Source organism: Antedon mediterranea, chromosome 6 (assembly GCF_964355755.1).
Source record: "Antedon mediterranea chromosome 6, ecAntMedi1.1, whole genome shotgun sequence".
NCBI lineage: Eukaryota > Metazoa > Echinodermata > Crinoidea > Comatulida > Antedonidae > Antedon > Antedon mediterranea.
Genome location: NC_092675.1, coordinates 23,935,821 through 23,961,676, shown reverse-complemented (window position 1 = coordinate 23,961,676; position 25,856 = coordinate 23,935,821). Strand labels below are relative to the sequence as shown.

Sequence of the window (25,856 nt, the reverse complement as noted above, 5' to 3'; positions counted from 1 at the left end):
TTCATAGAAATTACCGGCGGCTCAACTTGTCGGCGGCCCAACCGGTCATATCCCCACACTCCGCGGCGTACTGAAAATATTTTAGAGCTGCTAAAATGCACTATTCAAGCCTTAAAATGTGACCAAGCATAAATATTCCATCTGTGTTTTCAACATTAGTTATAAATGGTTCTGTATTTGTTAGGCTATTTCTTGTTTTCAACTTTTTAAATATTAACCATGGACAAATTAATAAATTAATTAACTAATGAAACGCTTCACAAAGTTAGCTACGGTTTTTAATTTTGATAAAATGTCTTGGTGTAAACGTTCATACTATAAGTTCATTTTCTGATGATGTGGGTCTCCAGGCTTTTTCTTTAATTCGAATATTTTTTGTCACACCTCTGATCATCTATGGCGGTCATTGACTTAAATATACAATGTATTGCGTTCATGTTATGAAACAATTGGTATTTACTTAATTTATTAAATTACTTTAACATAATTAAAATGCCGGAGGGCCAAAATTTAATACGCAGAAAAGAACCCCGATAGCACGCCGCACTAGCAATTTGCTGAACAAACACTAATACCAATAAAAATCAAGATGTTGTAGTTTATATTTATACTAATTTGAGTTGTTATTTATACGGTCTTATTTAATGACAAAAATAATATTTATTCATGCTAATATCGCACAATTTATTTTCAAATCTCAATAGCGTGTTAAATCATGAAAGAGAAAAAGAAGAAATATTTGTCAATCCTCATACTATGCGTTAGAACTCGTTCAAAAAATCAATATACCGTGTGACTTATATTGTAGTACAATCATAATAACAACAACGTGTATTTTATTCTGGCCTATAATATTAATTATGTTTGGGAATTCGTCACAATATTTTTAAATATTAAATATATTAAAATACCAATCCAATCCAAGGCGTTTCATTGGCTGTTGATGATGCAATAAGTTGGGCCATGGTTGTGTACTTATTACGTTTCCAAAAAACACCTCGGATTCGAAGAGGTAACATGTTGTGATATATTATATTCTTTGGTTGTGTTTACAAATAATAATATTAGGCTTTACGTAAAAACGCCCACACACTTTCTGTTAAACTTCTTTTTACGTTGGGAGTCTTCAATAAACAAATAGATCAAGGGCGAGAAGACAGGCCGGATAAAAAGTACGCAACCACAAAAGGAAAATTTTTGTGAATTTGTATTACAGTATCTGATTTTGGTAAGGCTTTATAATATTAACAATCCTACTAGGCTAGCTAGGCTAGGCCTACTCGATCTAGGCGGGATCTAGGCCTAGGCCTGGGTGCTGGTCAACCCGTACCCAAACCAACCCGTACCCATGCCAACTCGTACCCAACTTGGCTAACCCGTACCCAAATAATTGGTCAACTCGTACCCACTTTGGCTAACCCGTACCCAAACCAACCCGTACCCATGCCAACTCGTACCTAAATATTTGGCTTACTCGTACCCAAGTATTTGGCTTACTCGTACCCATTATTTGGCTTTCTCGTACCCATTATTTGGCTTACCCGTACCCATTTTTGGCTTACTCGTACCCATTATTTGGCCTACTCGTACCCAATTTGAATAATTACTTGTAATGATTTGATCGGCGCAAAACGGATGCTTTTGCCGTATGAATATTTTTATATTTAAATTGTTTTTTTATTTTACAGGTCTCGGTGAAATGTGTGCTAATAAAAAAATTAATGACCATTGATTTGATTGTAGACTTCGTTTAATTAGGCATATATTTGTTAACATTTATTTAAATGTAGTATTATAGTTTTATAAACGTATGTTTGATGTGTCTTTTTTATTTACGTAAGAGAAAATTAATTAATAAAAAAATATTTTAACTGTTGTATAGTTAGTATTACAATTCAATTAAGCCCAGGTAAAGTACCAACAACGTATAATTTTATACTTATCAATTTTTATTCTTTTATTTTATTCTAATTATCTTCCCTGATTGCATTCGATCAAGTAATTATTATTTCTATTGTATTTGTATGTTCAAAATTGGTTGAATTAACAACGCCCTGTTTTAAGCAAAAAGCCTGCAGGGGGCTATGGGGTCGAATTACTCGTAGATTTCGTGTTACGTGTTTTTGCTGACCGGGATTAACCTTTTATTACAAAAAACACGCATTTATAGGGCCGGCGTCAAAGAGACGACTCAGTAATGACGTATGATCGTTTTCCATATATTTTATTTATTAATAATTCAGTGAAATGATCATATACACGTACTGTCGTACTGTAAGGCAATTATTAAACATTTTGGCAGATTTTCTTCTATAACAGCTACGTACGTGTTTTTGCTGAATGGGGATTCCTCTTTAATATTTAAAAAAAACGCATTTGTACGGGTCCATTTGTATTGTGTCCAAAAATAGACAACGCAATGTGGCGTATGATCGTTTTCTATTTATTTTTTTTCTGAAATAATTCAGTAAAATTATCTGTTTGTTTACGGTAATTAAACATTTTTGGTAAATGTTTCCTCAATAACTTACAGCTACGTGTTTTTGCTGACGAGGGATTCCCTTTTTAAAAAAAAATACGCATTCTATGTGTCAAATAAGACAAATGAATGAACTACGATCGTTTTTCCATGGCAACGGATGTCGTTATTTACTAAAATAATATAAACGTTCTGAAGGCCTACCTACACGTGTCTGAGTACTTACGTATCTGTCAGCGATAAGATGATTTTTTTAAGTTTGTAGTATTTATTTCGGTTTTTAGTCATAATAATAAGCTACAGTAATAATCATTATAAAATGAAAACGTAATAACAGCAAATGTCGTCGTTTGTAATTAAATGTTAAATTATTGGGAGGTTACCTTTTATTATTACTCTCACATCCGTCATTGTATACTAGATAAACGGCAATAATCTAATCTACTACTAAGATGCTCATAGCAGCAATGAGGCTGGTATCCACTTAAATAGTTTCGTGATTTTAAAATACGAGTGACTACTTAAAAATGTATTAAATATTTTCGAAATGTTAAAACAGTTTAATAATTTCCAAGACTTGCAAAACAAAACAACAAAAAACATTCGTTTTAAAACGATTTTCAAAAAGCACATTACTTCATTATCTGTAAAATAAAATGAAAATACAAATTATGTATAAAAGATATTCATGTTTACTTTTAATAATTCAAGTTTTCATCATCACAGACTAGTGGGTATTTCAATTTCCGTGTACTACTATTTGTAGAAAATAATAGATGAATAACTCATAAATGAAAAAAAATAGAATGCAGCACAGCCGACCACTGACATCTTCCACAGTACAGAGCCATATAAAACAGCGCCCTCAAGTATTAACTTGACCAAATACGACGTACGCAATACGATGAAAGCTGTGCTTTTTTCGTACGAGTCTGTACATATTATTATACTTTTTAGGTCAATAGTTTTTGCCATTATAATATCGAACATATGATTGGTATCTAAAAATTTAATAAAACTGGGTTTAAATGTAATATAAATATACTTTAAATAGCATTAAACTTGGGTACGGGCTAGCCAATGATGGGTACGGGTCAGCCAATGATGGGTACGGGTCAGCCAAAATTTTGGGTACGAGTAAGCCAAACTTTGGGTACGAGTTGGTGGGTACGAGTTGGCATGGGTACGGGTTGACCTGTGGCCTGGGTGCTGGTCAACCCGTACCCAAACCAACCCGTACCCATGCCAACTCGTACCCAACTTGGCTAACCCGTACCCAAATAATTGGTCAACTCGTACCCACTTTGGCTAACCCGTACCCAAACCAACCCGTACCCATGCCAACTCGTACCTAAATATTTGGCTTACTCGTACCCAAGTATTTGGCTTACTCGTACCCATTATTTGGCTTTCTCGTACCCATTATTTGGCTTACCCGTACCCATTTTTGGCTTACTCGTACCCATTATTTGGCCTACTCGTACCCAATTTGAATAATTACTTGTAATGATTTGATCGGCGCAAAACGGATGCTTTTGCCGTATGAATATTTTTATATTTAAATTGTTTTTTTATTTTACAGGTCTCGGTGAAATGTGTGCTAATAAAAAAATTAATGACCATTGATTTGATTGTAGACTTCGTTTAATTAGGCATATATTTGTTAACATTTATTTAAATGTAGTATTATAGTTTTATAAACGTATGTTTGATGTGTCTTTTTTATTTACGTAAGAGAAAATTAATTAATAAAAAAATATTTTAACTGTTGTATAGTTAGTATTACAATTCAATTAAGCCCAGGTAAAGTACCAACAACGTATAATTTTATACTTATCAATTTTTATTCTTTTATTTTATTCTAATTATCTTCCCTGATTGCATTCGATCAAGTAATTATTATTTCTATTGTATTTGTATGTTCAAAATTGGTTGAATTAACAACGCCCTGTTTTAAGCAAAAAGCCTGCAGGGGGCTATGGGGTCGAATTACTCGTAGATTTCGTGTTACGTGTTTTTGCTGACCGGGATTAACCTTTTATTACAAAAAACACGCATTTATAGGGCCGGCGTCAAAGAGACGACTCAGTAATGACGTATGATCGTTTTCCATATATTTTATTTATTAATAATTCAGTGAAATGATCATATACACGTACTGTCGTACTGTAAGGCAATTATTAAACATTTTGGCAGATTTTCTTCTATAACAGCTACGTACGTGTTTTTGCTGAATGGGGATTCCTCTTTAATATTTAAAAAAAACGCATTTGTACGGGTCCATTTGTATTGTGTCCAAAAATAGACAACGCAATGTGGCGTATGATCGTTTTCTATTTATTTTTTTTCTGAAATAATTCAGTAAAATTATCTGTTTGTTTACGGTAATTAAACATTTTTGGTAAATGTTTCCTCAATAACTTACAGCTACGTGTTTTTGCTGACGAGGGATTCCCTTTTTAAAAAAAAATACGCATTCTATGTGTCAAATAAGACAAATGAATGAACTACGATCGTTTTTCCATGGCAACGGATGTCGTTATTTACTAAAATAATATAAACGTTCTGAAGGCCTACCTACACGTGTCTGAGTACTTACGTATCTGTCAGCGATAAGATGATTTTTTTAAGTTTGTAGTATTTATTTCGGTTTTTAGTCATAATAATAAGCTACAGTAATAATCATTATAAAATGAAAACGTAATAACAGCAAATGTCGTCGTTTGTAATTAAATGTTAAATTATTGGGAGGTTACCTTTTATTATTACTCTCACATCCGTCATTGTATACTAGATAAACGGCAATAATCTAATCTACTACTAAGATGCTCATAGCAGCAATGAGGCTGGTATCCACTTAAATAGTTTCGTGATTTTAAAATACGAGTGACTACTTAAAAATGTATTAAATATTTTCGAAATGTTAAAACAGTTTAATAATTTCCAAGACTTGCAAAACAAAACAACAAAAAACATTCGTTTTAAAACGATTTTCAAAAAGCACATTACTTCATTATCTGTAAAATAAAATGAAAATACAAATTATGTATAAAAGATATTCATGTTTACTTTTAATAATTCAAGTTTTCATCATCACAGACTAGTGGGTATTTCAATTTCCGTGTACTACTATTTGTAGAAAATAATAGATGAATAACTCATAAATGAAAAAAAATAGAATGCAGCACAGCCGACCACTGACATCTTCCACAGTACAGAGCCATATAAAACAGCGCCCTCAAGTATTAACTTGACCAAATACGACGTACGCAATACGATGAAAGCTGTGCTTTTTTCGTACGAGTCTGTACATATTATTATACTTTTTAGGTCAATAGTTTTTGCCATTATAATATCGAACATATGATTGGTATCTAAAAATTTAATAAAACTGGGTTTAAATGTAATATAAATATACTTTAAATAGCATTAAACTTGGGTACGGGCTAGCCAATGATGGGTACGGGTCAGCCAATGATGGGTACGGGTCAGCCAAAATTTTGGGTACGAGTAAGCCAAACTTTGGGTACGAGTTGGTGGGTACGAGTTGGCATGGGTACGGGTTGACCTGTATTCCTAGGCCTAGGCTAGAATAGAGAGAGAGAGAGAGAGAGGGTAAACCGGCTAGAGTAGTAGTAGTAGGGCCGGGCCTACCACCTAGACTAGAGGCCTAGCCTAGTTAGGCCCATCCATACTAGCCTACTCTAAACTAAGCTTCATTTGTATACTTAAATTACTACTAGTATAGGCTAATAGGACATTAGAAAAACAGGCTGAATTTGTAATATTAAAATTATAAATAAAACCCTGTCTGTCATTTTCAATATAAATGCCTATGATTCTGAACTAACTAATGTCAATGAGTAATAATGGCTATTTTCGGCCCTTTTTTAATGTTACGTTATGACAAATTTTGTTCACCATATAGTTGTAAGACTGGACCATATTTGGGGGCCAAAAACAGTCCTTCCAACTGCCTTTTCCGATTGTTTTGCCTGTCATAAATGATTTTGGCAGCCATAAATGGTTTACAGACTGATTTTGGTGTGACAGCAGACCAATCAATGATTTTATTAATTATTAATATTACTTCTGCTTAGTGCATGCAGCTGGTAAACCAATCTGAATAATTTCGGTTAAGATTCATAATCATTTAGGCCTAATGTTTAAATAAATTACATCACCAGACATCACATTCACACATGTTTTTTAGATCTAATTTAAAGTCACAAACTACATTTAATGTATAAATACTATTTATGGTCCTATTGAGATAATTTTTTTCGTCTTTAAACAGTTAAAAATGTGAAAAATAAGTTGATTCTAATAATTTTAACATGCGCGCAGATTGATATTTTCGTTTTTCTTCTGTAATTCACCCACTTTTCGATCGACCGTGAGGTCAAAACAAATGGAAGACTCCTAAATTTTCAGCGAAAATACCAAGTTTCCCCCAATTTGTATCAACGGATTCTGGAAAAAACAGACTGTCCACGAGAGGACATTCACCACAAGCTACTTAGGTAGTGCATTGTTTCTCTCTTTTTATCATAATTACCCATGAAACGTACATTTAAGACAAGGAATGACCTGGTTTAATGTTTTTAAAGTAATATATATGCATTTTTTTTATGAAACGTCACAAATTGTAGGGAATGGGTCTAAGAAGAAGAAGAGTTTTCTTTTCGCATCCTAAAAAATCGATAAAAGGTGTGATTTACTCTAGGATATTGTTTAGTTTTCTATAAATAAATAATAATCTTTTCATAATGTTACAATTTTACTTCAAACCTCTGAGTTGCTATAGTAGGTCGATGTGAATGGAGTCCCCCCTGAGTTTTTCATCAGTGTGAGTGGTGCAGTCACCAGCCTAAAGTTTCTTCGGAGTTCCTCCGGAGTAGGCCTATACAGTAGTATGAACACTGAGTTTGATGTAAAAGGGGTATTACTGTTAGACTGTTTTTTAACTTTCAGATTTTGTTTCATCTTTGTTGCAAATACAATAAGAAATGTCTTCAACGGTTGCCCAAGGCAATCTTCAACCTCGTCGCACATGCTCCAAGAAAGGACAAGTTGTTGTAGGAACTTTGCTGTCAGTATCAGCTGGATTAACTATCATTTTTGGCATTGTTGCAGTTTCTTTGCCAACAGTCTATTACGCTTACGGAGGCAATCCATTATGGTCTGGAGCAGTAAGTTATTTTAGTGTAGGATTAACCATGTATTGTCCCCCAAAACATGATTGAAAAATAAAGATGAGTAAAATGAGATTAGTTTTAATTATTCACTTGTAGTAACCCCAATAATTTCACTAAATAACAATACAAATTACTGTATTGGTTAAATTAAACCAAACATTTTATTTTTCTTGGACAAATAATAAAAATAAATTGAATTTGTAATATGTTTCTCCATGGTTACAGTGAATAACTAGTACATCAAAGTGGTATATGCAACAACAAAATATAACCATTTTATTATTATTATTATTTTTGCAGGGGACAATACCTTTTGTTAGGTGCATTGCAGTGCAAAGTTTAGGTACATTGCAAAAGATTTGCCAATGGCAAATTTGTTTACTGTTACTGTATCATGGAAGTAATGTTGGTGGTCAGAGTTGGGCTGGAACACCCACATTTTGAAGTTTTACGATTACTATTAAGGCATTCCACCGATATTTCACCACATTAGCCGTCCACGAAACCTCTAACCCTAAACCTACCCCAGCTAATATTCACAGACAAAATATAAACACATGTGTATACTACTGTACACAATCATATTTTCCTCACTTTTAATACAACGTACAGTAGTATGAATACATGATTAAAATCATGTATTCATATTAGGTTTGTATTCTTCCTGCGTTGTTCTTTATTTTGAATATAAAAAAATAAATCAATATCAATCAATATAGTTTTAAACAAAGTCTTGGTTTGAGCTGAGAATAAATCCAGACATCAGGCATGATTACAACCGAGGAGAACCCTGCACCAAGCTAGAAATTTAATACCACATTTTTTACAGTGTATTCAAATAAACACACAGTGTACTTTGTGTCAACAATGGTGAACTATGACTGAAAATCATGATAAAGCAACTTCTTTTATTTAAATATCAATCTCACATATTTAAGTGGAGGAAAACATCCATGGTCTACACTATCAAACTTTATTTGACAAAAAAGTGTGATGTGCTTAAATATGGTAGTGATATGCCCAAATATGGTAGTGATATGACATCATCATATGTCCATTTATGTACCTTAATTTAGGATGTTTGAAATTTTATATTTGACTTCCTTTTCCATTCCATTTCTTTGAAAAAGTTGTCATTGTTGGTTTAAATAACAAAGGGTGATTGTTTATTAGTTGAATAGAGAGAATATGAGTTGAATTACCTCCATTCCAACAAATTTATAAATCTATTACTTTAGGCCTACTTACTTTAAATTATTAAAATTATGCTACTACTTCTTGGCCCATTAAACATTTGGCTGTGGGTACAACATTTATAAACAGCATAATAGGGAGGTTTCGCAACCTTACGAATACGATAACGAAAACGGATACGTCATGCATTTGTGAAACTTTTGAGCTGATCCCCATTTCATATTCGTAAAGCGTATTCGTGTTGACGAATATCACCAGTCATATTCGTAACTACAAAACGAGTATAGTTTTTGATCTATTTTGCACATTTTGCATTTGAATCAGGAATGATTAATGATTATAATAAAATTATAGATTTATTGAAAGTAATTTACTAAAGTAATTTACTAAAATGCCAAGTCAATTTTGATAAATAGCAGTTTATTTAAAGTCCTCACTCGCTTTGATGTTACGCTAGGCCTAGGCAGCCAAGCACCAAGCAACACATACCCGCGCTTCGCTCAAATTTACCGCAGTCATATTTTGGACGCGCCTCAATATTTCGTTGCCATGCGAAACAGATTTTTTTATGGCTTACGAAAACGAATACGTGTGCGTGACGTATCAGTTTTCGTTATCGTATTCGTAAGATTGCAAAACCTCTCTAATATTAACATTTTACACGACCTACTGTACATGGCGCCCATTTCTATGATAAGCTCATAATCAGCAAGGGTTTACATAATATACTGTTATAACATTGGTTTAAATCAAAAGTCAAATGTTTTTAAAACTGATTATAATGTTTAATTGTACTACATGTGTACAGGTCATCATTCATGACCTTATTCATGGGACATCCCTACTTTATTACCCTCAGATTGCTAGATTTAATACTGAGTATTAATGTTGAAATGACATTTGAAATGAAATGACAGTTTTACACCTTTTTGTCTTGTGTTTCAGATAATTTTGTGTGCTGGAATGCTATGTGTTTTAGCAGGTAGACGCACAGCCAACAAATGCCCTGTAAGTATTGTACTTCTCTTTCCACTCATAACATGCTTTCAGTTTATTGTCTCCCAGCACACTTTAAATATTGTTGTTTTAAATAAAATATTAAATTTAAATATCAAATCAATCATAATATCATGTACGGTCCTGGGCTATGTAATAAACATTTTCATTACAAGATGTCTTGCCAGTGAAGATTATACAAGCTCAAACATTTTGCGCATTATAGGGCGGATGTCAAGGGATTAATCTACAGTTTATTGAATGTAATTTTTTTCCTCGATATCCTCTGAAACAGATTCCTCCCATTTTTTTTTTCAAATTTGCTATTTTGTATTCATAAGACTGCTACAATGGAATTGTACACCACCCCAATACAGCACATTACGCGGACCAGGCTACGTTAGCGTTACGGTTAGGCAATTTGGTTTTGACAAGCAATTACTGTCAGTGCTTTGTAAGTTATTGTGATTTTATTGCCCTGGAGTGTCATTTGAGCCACAAGTTCTAACTACAAGTCCTGCCCACTGGAGGTTGGTCTAACCTGAGATGATTCGCATGGAAGAGCTTGAGTCATTCTCTTAAGTTTGGCCTCGATGACCTTTGCGCAGGCTACCTAGAATTCTCATGGGCCATTAAATATTCAGTTTCAACTTTTAGATTTTATGTGGTTTGAGACTTTGTTGAGCATTTTTAAAAATGTGTATAGGCCTACTACAGTACATAATATTAATATTTAATCAAAGATAAGAACAATAATGCAATATACATTGAGATATAAATGATGTAAAATAAACCATAAAGATTAATACAATAAACTACAAATAGCCAATTTTTAAGTTTTAATGGAAAAAAATGATTGACCTATGAAAGAACCCTAAAATAAACATATAAACAAAAATAAACGCCAAGTGATGATAACCAATTTAAATTAATACACATTCAAAAGTTTTATCATCATGTAAATAATTATCTTAAATTAAAAATGAAAGATATATTTAGGTTAACAAATTGAATATAATATGTTTCCTTTTTTCTTATCACTCTTGAAAAGTAATGTTATCTGTTATCTGCCAGAGTCACATGTTCTGACCCTTTCCTTCATTTGTTTAGCTCTGTTGATGAATACTCTGATACTTTTTTTCGTAAAATGCTACAAATAAGTGTGTATGTTTTTTACCCTGCCACTGTTTTAGTACAACACAATTTTGTGTACCCTGCCACTGTTTTGTATCCCTGCCACCGTTTTTGTATCCCTGCAATCTTATTTTTTCACAGAAACTTTGTATACAACACAAGTTTTTGTATCCTAGATCATTGTTTTGTACCCTGACACCGTTTTTGTTCCCTGCTACTGTTTTTGTACCCTGCCACCGTTTTTGTACCCTGCTACTGTTTTTGTACCATGCCCCAGTTTTTGTACCCAGCTGCCATCGTGTTTGTACCCTGCCACTGTTTTTGTACCCTGCCACTGTTTTTATACCCTGCCACCGTTTTTGTACCCTGCGACTGTTTTTGTACCCTCCCACCGTTTTTTTTATCCTGCCACCGTTTTTGTATCCCTGCCACCGTTTTTGTACCACTGTCATCGTCTTTTTTCCCAGACACTTTGTATACAACACAAGTTTTTGTACCATAGACCACTGCTTGTCATACCCTGTCTCTGTTTTTGTACCCTGATACCGTTTTTGTACCATGTCACCGTTTTTGTACCCTGCCACTATTTTTGTACCTTGCCACTGTTTTTGTACCCATCTGCCATCGTTTTTGTACCCTGCCACCGTTTTTGTACCCAGCTGCCATCGATTTTGTACTGCCACCGTTTTTGTACCCTGCCACTTTTTTGTACCCTGCCACCGTTTTTGTACCCTGCGACTGTTTTTGTACCCAACTGCCATCGTTTTTGTACCCTGCCATCGTTTTTGTACCCTGCCACCGTTTTTGTACCCTGCCACCGTTTTTGTACCCTGCCACCGTTTTTGTATCCTGCCACCGTTTTTGTACCCTGCCACTGTTTTTGTACCGAGCTGCTATCGTTTTCATACCCTGCCACCGTTTTTGTACCCTCCACTGTTTTTGTACCCTGCTCATTTTTTGTACCCAACTGCCATCAATGTTGTACCCTGCCACTGTTTTTGTACCCTGCCACTTTTTTTGTACCCAGCTGCCATCGTTTTTGTACCCTGCCACTGTTTGTACCCTTCCACCAGGGCCTTCCAGCCTTTTAAACACTGCCTGACATACAAAGATATTTTAAGTCATTTTGTGAAAGATATACATTTATTTAATTTAATGGAATATCACAACCACTAAGTATTTATTCCTGTATAAGGTCAGCAATCAGATTTCCCGCGAACTATTGTATAAAATTAGTGATGCTGTTTTTGTACACTGCCACCGTTTTTGTACCCTGCCACCGTTTTTGTACCCTGCCACTGTTTTTGTACCCAGCTGCCATCGTTTTTGTACTCTGCCATCGTTTTTGTACCCTGCCACCGTTTTTGTACCCTGCCACCGATTTTGTACCCTCCACTGTTTTTGTACCCTGCTCATTTTTTTGTACCCAACTGCCATCGATGTTGTACCCTGCCACTGTTTTTGTACCCTGCCACTTTTTTTGTACCCAGCTGCCATCGTTTTTGTACCCTGCCACCGTTTTTGTACCCTTCCACTATTTTTGTACCCTGCCACTGTTTTTGTACCCATCTGCCATCGTTTTTGTACCCTGCCACCGTTTTTGTACGCTGCCACTGTTTTTGTACCCTGTTACTGTTTTTGTACCCAGCTGCCATCTATTTTGTACCCTGTCACCTTTTTTGTACCCTGCCACTGTTTTTGTACCCTGCTACTGTTTTTGTACCTTGCTACTGTTGTTGTACCCTGCTACTGTTTTTGTACCCTGCTACTGTTTTTGTACCCAGCTGCCATCGATTTTGTACCCTGCCACCGTTTTTGTACCCTGTCGCTGTTTGTGTACCCTGCCACTGTTTTTATACCCTGCCACCGTTTTTGTACCCAGTCAATGTTTTTGTACAAAACAATTTTTTTTTACTAGTGTTGTACCCAGAAACGTTTTATAACAATTTTATACAATGCAAAATAGAACAAAATACGTGATAATTGCAAATAAATATAATTTCATTTTCAATTTAATTTTATTTCCTCAATATAATAACATACATACAGGATAATAAATGCAATGAAGTAATCATGTGGGGAGAGAGTCATAATAAGTCAGTCAGTAAGTTTGACCCACCACGAAATATAACATTAAATACGAATACGAAAAAAAAAGATATATATATATACATAAACTAATAATAAATAAAAGAAAACAAAGCTACAATTTATGCATATTCTCTGTTATACTCATTACTTACTAAATGTTTACTGTTAACATGATATTGTTCTCGTCCTTTAACATTAATATTAATATTTTTGTTCTTTAATGTTTACAAAACTTTTATTTCCAGCAGATTATCCTTTTTTTGCACTATAACTTCTTAAATTTTCATTTAACTTTTTTACTTTCTTCTCTTATGTGGATTCATTCCACTTTTTTTTAACTTATTTTCTTTAAAAAAACTATTTCCATATATCATTTTGTTTATACATACATTATCATTTAACCACATTGATTACATAGTTTCCTCTTTTTATACATAATTATTATCTATTACACATTTTCATTAACAAAGCTTATTTTTTCTTACATAGTTGTTTTTTTTCATCTACATGGATATTTATTTCATACAATTATAATACGTTTATGTTTACTAAATCCATCCCATGGGTTTGTCCCATTTTATTTTTCTTTGGATTTATCTATGCAAACATATTTTCATTTAAACAATGCATATTCTCTGTTATACTAATTACTTACTAACTTTTTACTGTTAACATTATATTTTCTTCATCCTTTAACATTGATTTTTTTGATCTTTAAATGTTTACAAAATTTATTTCCAACAGATTATCCTTTTTTGCATCTACAGTATATGTCGTGTATCGTCGTAGACAAATTAATAAGTACGTTGAGATGAGTATAATAATGAACGTATTTAATGAAACCAACTAGTAGTCATGAACAATAGTATAGAACGTTTTGTAGGCTAACCTCGTCAGACCATATGCGCAGTACGCATATATATATGTGCGCGTGCATATACTACACTCCTCCTTTCTTATTTTAACGTTAACATTATATCAATAAGCACAATAAACTTTCGTTAATTATTTTGTTAATCAAATAGGTTAATCATCGTGATTAAATTACTGCTTCTATAGTTCCAGATAGTTCTTATTTGGTTCCTCATAATAATTAACAAATGTGAGTAATTCTCACCATTATAATTTTGTGTAAAAACATGAACAACATAACTTTAACGTTCATAATAATAACATTGTTCACAAGTTCTATATCTCTTCGATAAGTCGTGTTGGCTTCCTTCGAAGTCGCGTGGAGCGTCGTGGAATAACCTCAGGCGATGAAGACAATCTATGTTCCTCTTCAACCGGTTGGTTGGTGGATGTTTGCTCTTTGTTCGCAATCGTTTCGCTCGCAATCGTTATTGGTACTGTCTGTTTAATCTTGTGTTCCAACTCGCTATGTAAGGTAGGGGTTTTACTCGCGTAAGCGTCCGCGTCTGTCGCTTTCAACTGGTCAATGTGTCTTTTCCACACTCGGCCATCCTCAACACTAATTACGTATGATTTTGGAGCGGTACGTTCTATCACGGTACCTGGCCACCACTTTCCCTCTTGTCGGAAATCTTTCACTAATACCATTTCACCTGGGTAAAATTCTCGTAGATCTTTCGTTTTGTCGTGATGAAGCTTCTGATCACTCTGCTTGTTAAGTACCTTGTTTTCTGTACTGGGATGTAAAAGTGATACTCGCGTTCTCAACTCACGGCCCATGAATAACTTCGCTGGCGTTGTTTGTCCCGTAGTTGCGTGTTTTGTTGTGCGATACGATAAAAGAAATCTGTCCAAACATTGTTGGAAATCCTTCCCATTAGCTCGGCTTGCCGCTAACGATCTTTTGAAAGATTGAACCATTCGTTCTGCTGCTCCGTTGCTTGCGGCGTGATAAGGTGCAACCTTTACATGTTTCACCCCGTTTTGCTTTAAGAAGAATTCAAATTCGTCGCTAACAAACTGAGGTCCATTATCGCTTACAAGTTGAACAGGCAATCCGTATCTACTGAACAACTCTCTCATCGCTTTGATGGTCGCTGCACTCGTCGTACTGTTCATCTGAACGACTTCTGGCCATTTCGAATATGAGTCAACCACTACTAGATAATCTCGTTTATCTTTCTGCGCATAGTCAATATGTATTCGTGTCCAAGGCTGATTTGGCCAGATCCAGGGCATCATTGGTGCTACGCTTGGTCGACTTTGTGTTTGGTGACATGCTTGACATTGCTTCACCAATCGTTCAATGTCGGAATCTATCTGGGGCCACCAGACATGACTTCGCGCAATCTCTTTCATACGCACGATTCCGGGGTGAGCACAATGAAGCTCCTCCAGAACTGCCCCTCTGAGTTTCGGTGGAATCACTACCCTGTATCCCCACAGCAAACAGTCCTGTTCTACACTCAATTCGTCTCTTCGGTGTAGGAATGGTTTTAGATCGTCGTCGTTTTCTGACTGCCATAAACCTGTCTGTACCATGTATAACACTTTGCTCAATAGCGGGTCTTTCCTGGTATGCTGTTGTACGTTCGTACTCGTGACTGGCAAATTGTCTAATGTATGCCCCGCTATGTTATATACTGCATCGTCTTCCCGTCCTTCGTATGGCATTGGGAGACGTGAGAGTGCGTCGGCAATTACGTTCTGTTTTCCAGGAATGAACTTTAAATCGTATTCGAACGCTGACAGCACGATTGCCCATCGCTGTAATCTCTGTGCGGCCAGTGTCGGAATAGCTGATTTAGGTCCTAGAATGCGTTCAAGTCCTGCTTAATGCCTACGCAAAACATTGTATCTACAAAATCGTCATTACCTTCGTCGTAATCCGGTGCTTCTACTTGCTTGATGGATTTAGGTTTATATTGTTTTGTTGATTTACTCGACTGCCTGCATTCTGATTTTAGGTGTCCTTGTTTGTTGCATTTAAAGCATGTAGCGTTTTTGTATTTACACGTATCTCTTGTATGATTGTTCATACCACAGCGGTCACATTTCTGCGTTCGTGTTTGTTTTGACGCTTGATACGTTTTCGTAGACTTCCTGCTGTTAGACGTAACGTGGTTGATTGGCTTGTCCACATCGTGCGACATACTTTTCATATTCGCTGTTGCTGCCTCCGAGGCTATGGCTATGTCTGTTGCTTCCTTGAACGTATGGTTCTTTGTCAATAATTTCTTTTGGATGCTCTGACTTATTAGTCCACATACGAACTGATCACGCAGTGCGTTTTCCAATGCCTCTCCTTCAAAACCACAATGTATCGCCTTTTTCTTTAGATGGGATACAAATTGAGAAATAGTCTGTCCCCGTGTCTGTTTTACATTTCTGAATATAAATCGTTCAGAAATCGTTATTCGAGTAGGTTTGTAATGCTCTTTGAGCTTGGTTGTGAGCGTATCGTACGATTTTGTACTTGGTTTATCAGGAAAACACAAATCTCGTATCGTTGTGTATCCAGTCTCTCCTAAACTACTCAATAATATCGCTCTTTTCTTACCTCCGTCATTGATATCTAATGCCACAAAATATTGTTCCAGCCTGTCCACATACGTATCTATGTCTCCATCCTGGACGTTGAATTCCTCGAATAGAATTCTGGTATTAGCCGCTGCCATTACCGCGCTTCGCTCTGTACGTTCAGGGCGCTCAGTCGTTATTAGCCTGTGCGGTTCCTTGGTTACGGTTGCCGTTGTTGGAAAATCAAAAACTGCTAGCCTAGGCCTAGCCTAGTTTTATAATATTATTATACTTCCGTTTCTCTCTATGTAAATGTGCCTGTATCCCATCCTCGTCGCCAGTGTCGTGTATCGTCGTAGACAAATTAATAAGTACGTTGAGATGAGTATAATAATGAACGTATTTAATGAAACCAACTAGTAGTCATGAACAATAGTATAGAACGTTTTGTAGGCTAACCTCGTCAGACCATATGCGCAGTACGCATATATATATGTGCGCGTGCATATACTACAGTATAACCCATCAAAGTTTCATTTAACTTTTTTTTCTTATGTGGGTTCATTCAATTTTTAATTATTCATGATCTAACGTTATTACATAAGAAATTACTTCTGGTGCAGTCCATGGAAAGCATTTCTTCCACCTAATCTTCTCCTCCGATGACAACTTTAAAGGAGTAGGCCTACTCCGTCCGGTCCGAAACGCCTTGCCATAATCTATTGTTACAGGTATAAATTAATTTTACCATCAATCATGAAGCACGTACCACGTTATTACCTGTAAGAGAAAAGACAATTGAGAAAATGAGAAAATAATTGTAAAATAATCACTGAATTGTGTATGGTATAATTGAATTTAATGTATGATAATGAAAAATTAGTGGCTTAATTTAAAAAAATTACGCATAGGCCTATAACAGATTCTTATTATTGATATCATTATGGACATAATCCTGAGTTGTGGAAATTAGGATATTTTATACGAATATATATTAGGCCTACTGATATACTGTAAATAAGACCTCTTTAGTCCTACTTCACACGTTTACGTAGATCTATCTGATAAGAATTTGTTAATTATTTTATTTTTATCGGCACGTTGATTTCTACCTACCATGCAAACGCATGCAGCAAGTCAGATTTTCCTCCACAATGAATCTTCCGAGAAAGATCTTTTATTTATTTTCGATGCGCTTCCATTCAATTTTAAAATCGCTTTGATGCCTGCCGCCTCAATCCATCAAGAGGAATGGCGGGGGATATTTGAACTCCGTGGTATATCTGGCTTAGGCCTAACCCTTTTGCGATTAATTCTTTCTAATAGTTCTGTTGTAGGCTACATTTTCTTCCACGGGCTCGTCGTTTATATTATCAAGTAGACGGTCATTGATGACCGAGTCTACGCATTTATCTCGTATAAAATCGCGTAGAGTTATCAAATTTAAATTGTGTTTATTTGTATCAATTATGTATGTTTGTTGCTGCTGTACATTGTCTACAAGATGTCCACCACCCAACAACAGGTGAATAAAACATGAAACACTAATATGCTTTCGTGATACATTTATAGCACTGTTCGGAAGTACTCATGATTGACTATCAATCCATTTTGTTCCCAAAATCGATCAATTCAAAGGGCTTCCAGCCTTTAAAACGCTGCCTGATGACATACGAAATTTTGTGAAAGATAGGCTATATACTTTCCCATTAAATTTAATAAATTGAATATCACACGGCCATCCCAATTCCCTAACAAAACTATTGTTCATGTTTAAAAGTATTTATTTAATGTGTCTGTAGTTCTAGTTAAATTGCTTTGCATAAAGCAGCATTGAGAAATATTTAGATTATTATTATAAACAACCACTAAAGTATTTATTCCTGTACAAGGTCAGAAATCAAATTTCCCGCAAACTATTTTATAAAATCAGTGACCTATCTAATAGTACATTGATTGGTTAATACCCAGTCAGTGAGGACCTGATTGACAAGCAGTGCCTGTTTGCTATTGGTCATTGGTAAGAGGAAGTTGAAAATGGACAGCAAGTTATTCTTAACACTTGCAGTCTTAAATAAACACGCTGGCATTTTTATTACACCACAGAGTATTATTCCTGTCAACTTATACCACAATTGACATGTTGAGGGGATAGGTCATCCACTGATTCAGTGGATGCCAAACGTAACGCTAAAGTAGCCTGGTCCGTGTAATGATGAGACAGACGAAGCGAGGGCCTCATCTGAGATTATCAATGTTCACTAAACACCCTAATTCCCCAGCAGAGTTCATGATATTTTATATTAATAATTATATTTAAAGCATCTTTGCCTCATCTGTTTTTAATCTCTCTCTCTCTATGGCCTTGCATAATATACCTGTATGTGTGATACATCAATAAACATGAAACACATCATATTATATGTTCACTAATATACAAATCATGGCATAGCAAAATAATTAACAAGTAATTATGCAGTTTGTCATAATATTGTTTCTTTTTTAGGCTGTTGGTGGACTTGTCATGAGTATCATTTCCATTTTGTTTTCTATTGATCAAATACTGTGGATGAGTGTAGCTGCAGCTAGAGAAGAAGGATACAATGAGCATTGCACATATTACCACCACTACTACAACAACTATTATGGATCCTACTATCCTGACTATACTACTTATGACTGTGTAATTCTTTTTAATTTTTTTCTTTTGTTTGTTCACTTTGATCAAATTTACAAAATATTTTTACAGTTTTTTGTATAAAATTACTACTACATATGAATTTGTCATTACTTGGTGCTCTCATCACCATATTTCATGATTTTAAGAAATACTCTACCCCAAATTATAGGCTACTAATCATGGGTTATACAGTAGTTATAGTTTAGGATGGGCTATTATAGAGCTGGTTATTAGTTATTTACTGTATACATTTCCAAAAATAATAATTGTTTTTTTTTTCCAGAATGTTGAGATTGCAATAGATGCAGTATTGATTGTTCTTGGTATACTTGAATTTGCATTTTCCATTGCGGCTGTGTGTGTACTGTCACCTGATTTGTGCTGCCCTCCAAGATCAAATCAACATGTAAGTAAAGATATTTGTGACTCAGAGTAGTTTTTATATATAAAATATATATTTAAATCCAAAGGCAAATTACTCAAAAAATGACAATGCTGTGGGTATCAGTGGCTGGATCTCAATGGAGATACCAAATGACAATGCTGTGGGTATCAGTGGCTGGATCTCAATGGAGATACCAAATGACAATGCTGTGGGTATCAGTGGCTGGATCTCAATAGAGATACAAAATGACAATGCTGTGGGTATCAGTGGCTGGATCTCAATGGAGATACAAAATGACAATGCTGTGGGTATCAGTGGCTATACGCCTGTGTTGAGGCTATCTGCTTGAGAACGATACGCAATGCAGCGTGTTAAGCGTATTACACGAACGCATTCTATATGATCCTCGTATACAAAAAATGCTAGATTACCAAGAAATTATTAATTCCATTGCGAGTAACAATATCTTTAATTTTATAAAAACTTCACAAATCAAAAAGCTAATATACCTTGGATAAAGTATAAGTAACTTCCTGCTTGTATTTCCTAACCATGTAGACGTGGACGGACTCCTTCCTTTTCATATCAACTCAAATCAAAACCCCTATTGTTAAAACAGTCATACTGTGTGCCATGAAAGCCTCAGTCAGTCTAAAAGTAAAGTACATATTACTGGCTGCAGTCATAATTGTTTTATGAAACTATCTAATTTATTACCAATATGTTTATTACAATTTGTAAATTTATCTTTTAGGTGATGTATAGTTCTGGACAGCCAGTAGTAGTCCACACTGGTGGTTATGTACAACCAATGGGACCAGGTATTTTAATTTATATTGTTCAAAATATATTTTTGTATTTATTAAAAATGCAGTAGTTAATGTTCAGATGTTGCCTGCTTACAGGTGTAATATAAAATGTGATATCCTCTGTGGGAACTATTGTTCTCTCAGGACTGTATATTCCCTCAGCGCATATGGTATATCACATTAATTTTACTGAGACCGAGATAAATAAAAAAACAACTGCGGTCTACATTTACTGTCATTTAATGACCTTTGCATCGCTAATCATGTGCAATTCCATTTCAACCTATCATTGTATTTACATAAATTAATGCAAGTACATTACAATCTTGTTTACTTATAAATAATGTGTCTTTTTTAACCTAATGCATTTTGTCTTTTAGTGTATCCTCCTCAAACTCAGATTGTGAACACACCGATGTATTACCAACAACCTGTTGCACCCTATCCAGGTGGTCAATATTCAGCTGGACAACCTCAATTCCAAGCTGCTGGTCAACCTGCTCAATACACTCCTGCAGGTCAACCTACTCAGTACCCAGCTACTGGTCAACCTGATCAGTACCCAGCTACTGGTCAACCTGATCAGTACCCAGGTCAAGTAGCTCAACCTGCACATGGTAATCCACCAGCTTATAATGAGCTAAATACTAAATAAAAAACTTTTCTTTTAGATGGTTTGATTGTTTAGTAACACTAATCGTACACAAAAACAGTTTTGAAAGTTTAACATTATTCAGAGAACTTGTATCTTGATGGATAGCATTTTAACCATTTTAATAATTGTCAAAATAAATAATAAATAATTATACCGTTTTAAGTGGCAACTTTCGTTGCTGTTGGTTTTGATAAAATAAATAAAATGTTTCATTGGGGGCGCTCTAATATCTCTTCATTATTCCTTCCCTCAATTATTGTTAAATAGATTGTGACACAATTATTAGAAACCATGTATTTTGTATATAAGCATTGGTGTTAGTAAGTTGCACAGTATCAAGCACTTTGTAGGGAATTTCTAATGTATTGGTGCATTTTGATATATTAATCATGATGCTCATGTGTATTTGGTACTATCATTGTGTATCATAATGTATTTTAATATAATCATGACAAATTGATTAACTGTTGACGTTCTGTACATTTCAATACATTTCATTTTATCTAATTTTAATTTGAATTTAATTAATTTTGGTTGTGGATACTCTAATAAATAGAGAGATTTATGAATATGATAATGTAATAATCCCTAGTATTGGAAAAAAAATATGCACAATTTAGATATACCTTTTACTTCATTGCTGCTTCTGTATTGGTGAGAATCATTGTGAATTTTGACAACAATTGTGTATTGTATACAAGGAAGGAAGCAATACAATAAACATGTGTACAGAATCCTGCTTATTAGATCTCATCAGTGCTGCTCAGGTTTCAAAATAATTATGAACCAACTGTCACATAAACTGGCTTATAGCACTGGTTATAAATACATGAGTGTACACACTCAGTTTGTGTGTGCTATGCAAATAAAAATATACATATTTTTTATTTATTGATAAACTGGTTTGTAAATTTCATGTTCAAACTATATTGCTACGTAGGCATTAGTAATATTGTAGTAAAAAAGTAAATGAAGATTGAGTGCCTTTGCTGGAATATGAGATTAAAAAAAACCTGATTCATGTATACAACAATGTATGTAACAAATTATTACTATATATCGATAAACTTTACAAGTGAGTGACAACATTTTAGCACCCTAGTCTGTCTATGATGTAATGTAATCGGGGTAAAAATCTTATATTTGTGCAGTTAAACTTTTTTTTTTTACTAATAACTTTCATATTTAAACTACTTGGTGTTAGCTTAATATACAGGTTTAAAAGATTTTATTTTATATTTATACCAAATTTTAATATTCCAACTAATAGTATGGACATCTTTTATATATATTTATATGTATTTTGTTTATTTTTATTTATTTTTTGTGTGACTATAGCAATTCATCATCCACGTTTAAAATCAAAACAATTGTTCATCATTGTCATCACCATCAAGTATAATACTGTGTTCATTTTCCGTTTCATTCATCACATTTCCATATATTTTGCAGTGTTTTGGTTTATCATAGTTAAGTGTAAGTCTTTCTGGTTTATATTCCCTGTTGTATTGTAATAGTAATGATAACATATTATATTCCAAATCAATCCTGATATCCACTGATTTATAAGAAACCAATATACAATACTTAATTGCCCTGTGTACAGGTATTTTGTGTTCGCTATATACCAATAACCGTAGGATATTTGCCAGCTAATTGTATTCCAAATCCTTTGTAGAAATAGATTTTAAACATTATTATAGTAAGAAGTTAAAACTAATAATATCAATCAATAATAATACCAATATATATTCAATGCTATGTATTCAGTTGATTTTCTTAAATAAATATTGTTTTTTTATAAATCGTATACTTATTTGTGTATGTCTGTATGAGAGATAAAGGGCACTAATTGTGTGGGTCGACAGCATCTCAGGGATGCATTCTATGCTTCAGCATAATATTTATTTCTACCAATACTGAATAGTTTCTGTCCGATTGGAAGGGATATTTTATGTGCTCAACTACTAGCTCAGAACTACCTTGTACACAGTAAGGAATCTAGGTTTAATTTTAAATGTTTGAGACTCTTCCAGGCCTTGTCTTTTAAGGCGAGCGAGTGCGATCATTCACCTAACACACTCCTAAACTGCTCTTCCGATTTACAACACGCTTAAATTTGGTAAACTTCTACACACCAAAATAACAGCACACCTACAGCACCCCTGAATGTATTGAAGAGTACAATTGTAGCACACCTATCATTTGCAAAACCCTAGAATCCTGTATGTTCTCTGTTTGTATGTAAACAAACTTTCATAATAAGAAGTTTCATTATGTAGTTTAAAAGTATATGAGGTGTCATGCGCCACCGTTACCCTGGTAACATAAACCAACTTTCCATAGGCAGCGCGAGCCAACTCATGACCCCCCAACACCCTTGTGTTCCATAACCGACAGTCAAAATGGCTGTCATCCGCAATGATTAGAAACCTATGAAATTACATGAGGCAATTTAAATTAATTATTTAGCAAAATACTGCATTCACTTCTAACTTACAAACATTTACAAATAAATATTTCTTTAAAATAATGATTAAAATCATAATTTATTAATATCAGTTTCCATTAATTTCATAATTTGTAAATTACAAAATTGCCTATACCACACAATTTGGACGCCACATCCAAATCTTTTACTGTGTAAAATATTGCATCTGGTAAATATAACAATACAACCTAACTAACATCATAATTAGTGTATTTAACTTGACATCTAAATTAATTAATGCAAAAGAAGATGTCATAACATTATATCATATCAATTTGTACATTCATTAAGAAACAAAATATAAAAAAAAAACACACAAAATATTTTAAAGAAAATAATATGTTGAATTTGTACTTTGAACCAGTTAGATACCTTTTAAAAAATATTTACAATCTTATTTAAAAAAAATTAGATTTAAAATTACTCTTTGTAAATACCGTACATACAATGAGGTATAGATTGGTATAAAGACTTCTTAAATAATATTTGCTTCTTATATTCCTTTCGATGAAATTCAACAGTGCCTGGACTATTCCACTTTCCTCTATAAGGTAGGAATCTCGCATATCTTTTTATCTTCAAAAATACATGCATTTCATTTTAAATACTGTAAAACAATACACTTTAAATAGTTAAAAACATTGAAAAAAAATGTATTTGTAACCCTTTTACACTAGTTATACACAGTAGATACCAGTTCCCATTGACTATGGTTAAATTTGTTAAATTTTGGGACAATGTGTATAAAATGAAATTACCATTTCTTTTCATCACCATTTATTTATGGAAGACTAGATAATATATAAATAATTTAAATGTCTTTATTTATGTACAACTTGCATGCGATTGTTTTGATCAAACTCGTAAATCACTGGTAAACAAACACTTAGAGAGATTTTGAATTCATGAACCAGTGGTCGTATCACTTAATCACACTTAAGTGAAATATTTTCCTTACAATCAAGAATTGCAATCAAGAATGCTGCACGCCAGTGGGATATAACAAAAGGTATCGCAATTGCTAAACCATCATGTCTACAACAATCCCTGTGTAGCAGTGGAGACAGTAGCCCGCAAGGTTCTCCAATAAAAAAAGTAGACCAAGGTAAGACACATACAGTGTACTAGAGTGAAATTACACTCTTAAAGTCAATATATTTAAGGATATTGACTTTTCAAAGATTTTTATGGAAATGATGTAATGAAAATTGATTAAAATTAAATGAAAAACAAATGTGATACTCATGTATACAGCAAATTGCATATAATGAAACCTAAGAATTCATGTTTCCAACTTGTATAAATCTCACAAATTAATGAAAAGGGATTAATAATGAATATGTTAATAATAAAGTGCATGTAAATACACAAATTATTGAAACATTTCTAATTTGTGGAAAATGATATTGATCATACTATCATACATTTTTATCTTTTATTTTTACATAATTATACACTACATTCTAGTAGGCCAGTTTGAGTACACTATTCTCGCTATACTCTATATACCGATGCATTTTGTGCATATCTAGGTGATAAGCGTTTCACTTGAGGTGGCGTAGCAGTCATAGGACTGTCTATTACTGAAACTGTGGGAGACTCATCTTCTAAATTCCAATTTTCTTCACCCGTCTGTTGCATATTCTTATCAGGTTTATTATTTAAACAGAACAATGTCAATAGAAGTCCCGCAACAACAATAAAAACAACTAAAGCCAAACCAATTATAACCCACACCTCTGTATCTAGTTGTGATCCAAATGTTGATTCCGATGTGTCTGTTGAATCTTCTGAAATGAAAATTATTTGTAATATTCTGTAGTAGTATTAAGTGTTTAAGTATCTCTATATCAAAATGCGCTGAATATGAGGATAAATTTTATCTCTGTTTGGCTTGCAATGTAGCTATTAATCTGCCAGGACTGTTAGGCTGGAGGTTAGTTTGGAGAGGGGTGAACCTCTCGCAAAGGCAGCAGAGTTTCAACTCTGGTAAATATCCCATCAAACATTTACTCTTGATTTCTGCCCTACACAGTATCACTGTTGTATCTGTTCCAATTTTCTACAATTCTGTTCAACCACCAAAGATACAGTTATACCCTTACTGTATTTCAGAGTGAGAACATTTTCTATCCAACTACATGTGAATGAAGGCATGAGGTTAAACCTTGTCTACACTATAAAACTTTATGTGACATAAAAATGTGATTTGACCATATACTGTATGGACATGATGACATCACTACCATAGTTGGGCATATCACAACCGTAGTTGGGCATATCACAACCATATTTGGGCACATCACTACCAT

General features: G+C 34.1%; 2 protein-coding genes across 4 annotated transcripts in view; one reads left to right on the top strand and one right to left on the bottom strand.

Moving 5' to 3' along the window:
* The first annotated feature begins 993 nt into the window (after nucleotides 1-993).
* Nucleotides 994-22,863, top strand: LOC140051188 (uncharacterized). 3 transcript variants are annotated; one of them, XM_072096324.1, is made up of 7 exons: nucleotides 994-1,012; nucleotides 7,454-7,671; nucleotides 9,817-9,879; nucleotides 19,031-19,207; nucleotides 19,488-19,610; nucleotides 20,344-20,410; nucleotides 20,779-22,863. In XM_072096324.1, exons 2-7 carry the CDS (start codon nucleotides 7,489-7,491, stop codon nucleotides 21,051-21,053), a joined length of 888 nt encoding a protein of 295 aa, XP_071952425.1. In that variant the 5' UTR covers nucleotides 994-1,012; nucleotides 7,454-7,488; the 3' UTR covers nucleotides 21,054-22,863. The 3 variants fall into 3 exon arrangements, with proteins under 3 accessions (XP_071952425.1, XP_071952423.1, XP_071952424.1); XM_072096322.1 differs by lacking the exon at nucleotides 994-1,012 and adding an exon at nucleotides 1,055-1,228; XM_072096323.1 differs by lacking the exon at nucleotides 994-1,012 and adding an exon at nucleotides 6,936-7,002.
* LOC140052511 (uncharacterized) overlaps nucleotides 22,820-25,856 on the bottom strand; it is a gene marked incomplete at its 5' end in the record, with an annotated part of 59,086 nt that continues 56,049 nt past the window's right edge. Inside the window, one exon of the mRNA XM_072098118.1 lies at nucleotides 22,820-25,334. Within this exon, the coding sequence (XP_071954219.1) occupies nucleotides 25,039-25,334 (296 nt within the window). The remainder of the gene's footprint in view (nucleotides 25,335-25,856) is intronic.

Coding starts and splice junctions, on each gene's coding strand:
- LOC140051188 (XM_072096324.1), top strand. CDS start 7,489: ATGTCTTCAACGGTTGCCCAAGGCAATCTTCAACCTCGTCGCACATGC. Junction 19,208..19,487: donor ACTATACTACTTATGACTGT/GTAATTCTTTTT, acceptor TTTTTTTTCCAG/AATGTTGAGATTGCAATAGA. Junction 19,611..20,343: donor CTCCAAGATCAAATCAACAT/GTAAGTAAAGAT, acceptor TTTATCTTTTAG/GTGATGTATAGTTCTGGACA.